The 1815-nt window shown below is 51.4% G+C and overlaps 1 protein-coding gene across 1 annotated transcript in view; it reads right to left on the bottom strand.

Annotated features, from left to right (window-relative positions):
* EGFL7 (EGF-like-domain, multiple 7) overlaps positions 1-43 on the bottom strand; it is a 6982-nt gene extending 6939 nt beyond the window's left edge. The window contains exon 1 of the mRNA XM_010022872.1: positions 39-43. Coding sequence (XP_010021174.1) covers positions 39-43 — 5 coding nt within the window. The remainder of the gene's footprint in view (positions 1-38) is intronic.
* Positions 44-1815: the final 1772 nt, after the last annotated feature.

Below are 1815 nucleotides of genomic sequence, written 5' to 3'. Positions count from 1 at the left end.
GACCCAGACTGGCTCCGGTGGGAAGCGCTGGCTCCTACCGCATGTCTCGCCCTTCAGCGGGGATCCCTGCACCGAGAGAAGAGCGGGGTGAACACACGGCATCCGTCCCCTCCGGGGACATCTGATGGGGCCATGGGGACCCGCGCCAGGGTCAGAGGGATGGTGCTGGGTGGGCATAAAGGCTGGGGCAGGAGCACATTTGCTGGCAGCAGCACAGTGTTGTGCCAAAGCACAGGGGAAGGGGGACACGGCCATTGCCAAGTTGTTCCCATGAACCCCAGCAGACGGGTGCTCCTCTGGGCACAAACCCCACATGTTTAGGCCGTGGCAGTGATTCACCCTTGGGGACACCAGGCTCAGCACACAGAGAATGCTCTCATGGCACTGGGGGCCACGCTGCTGCTTGTCGGGTGGCAGGGAGGGGACCTGTGCCACATGAAATACGCTGCCAACTCCAGGCAGCGAGGGCAAAACAATGGCCCCTAATTTCTTAATGCATACAGCATTGTAAAGCTGCATTTTCCCACCACACAGCACTGAAATCTGATCTTCTTCTCCTTAAAATATGAGTTCTTGACAGAGAAAAGTGCTGTGAGGGGCGAATGTACCGTCTGCAGAGTCAGTACTGACCGAGCCACACATAAAGGGGCTTTGATTTTCTAGCAGAGGACAAATATGAAACAAGGCTGAAGAAGGTCAGAAACAATATCCAATTTAAACAATATCCAATTTAAATAATATCCAATTTAAACAGTATCTAACTTAAACAATTTCTAACTTAAACAAAACACTTGGCCTCCGGATGGCAGCAGTTACAGGAGGAAGAACTAAAGAAACCCACCTTAAAGATATGCCCATTAAAGAAAGAATCAGTCTTTCTGATTAAACCTTGAGGAAGGAGTGGCTTTACAGGGAGGTCACGCAAGAAACATCCTTCTGAAACTGGAAATGTGGAGAGCTGCACGTAAGCTGTGTAAAGTCCCTGGGTGATATGAGGGGGATTAGACTGGAGAGCTGCAGGCTCGTTCCCAAACTCCTTTGGGACAATTCCTAACTCCAAGCCACGCTGTTAGGGATAACCATCCAAAACCTGTAGACCCAGCGGTTCCCAAAACCCTTCTCCAAGGCACTCAGTACCATCTTTTCCTTCATGCAGGTGAAGAAACTGAGGCCTGGAGAGATGCAGAGCCACATCTGGAGAGAAACCAGCTTTCCTGCCCCTTAATACCAAACGCTTTGGACGTGTTTCCATGATGATGGTGCTGAGCAAGGCAGACACTGGCTGAGCCACCCCCTTCCCTCCTCTCCCTGCTTCATCCCTGAGTGGAGCACATGGCTCTGCCCAGCTTCATGTCACACCAGATCGACTGGTTTGCTATAAAACACCACTGGAACCTCATCCAGACCCTGAATTCAGTGGCACTGCAGGAGCCGAGGCTGTGGCTCCAGGACAGGAGGGACAACCACATCCCCACCCCATCTTACAGCCATACGAGCTATTCCCATCAACACAGCCCAGCAGGGAACTGCTGATGCCCAGACTCACAGTAACCATCTTAACCTCAAGCCCAACTTTGAGGCTGTGAGGAGGATTTTGGTGATATAAAGCTTCTATTCTCCTCCAAACACAGCAATAAATTTAATCTTTAATGATTGATCTATGGTACCTCTACCATCAGGAAATCAAATCTTGGTTGACCTGCAGGGAACATAGTGAAGAAAACTCCTTTCTCCCGTCTTCCCAGAGACATCCCGGGCCACTGGTGCACTGGATGCTCACTCCCCACCACTCAGCCAGCCGCTGTTCCCGGGGGT

Source organism: Nestor notabilis, unplaced genomic scaffold, assembly GCF_000696875.1.
Source record: "Nestor notabilis isolate BGI_N333 unplaced genomic scaffold, ASM69687v1 scaffold21659, whole genome shotgun sequence".
NCBI lineage: Eukaryota > Metazoa > Chordata > Aves > Psittaciformes > Psittacidae > Nestor > Nestor notabilis.
The sequence above is the reverse complement of the archived record's forward strand: the minus strand, read 5'-3'. Positions and strand labels throughout refer to the sequence as shown.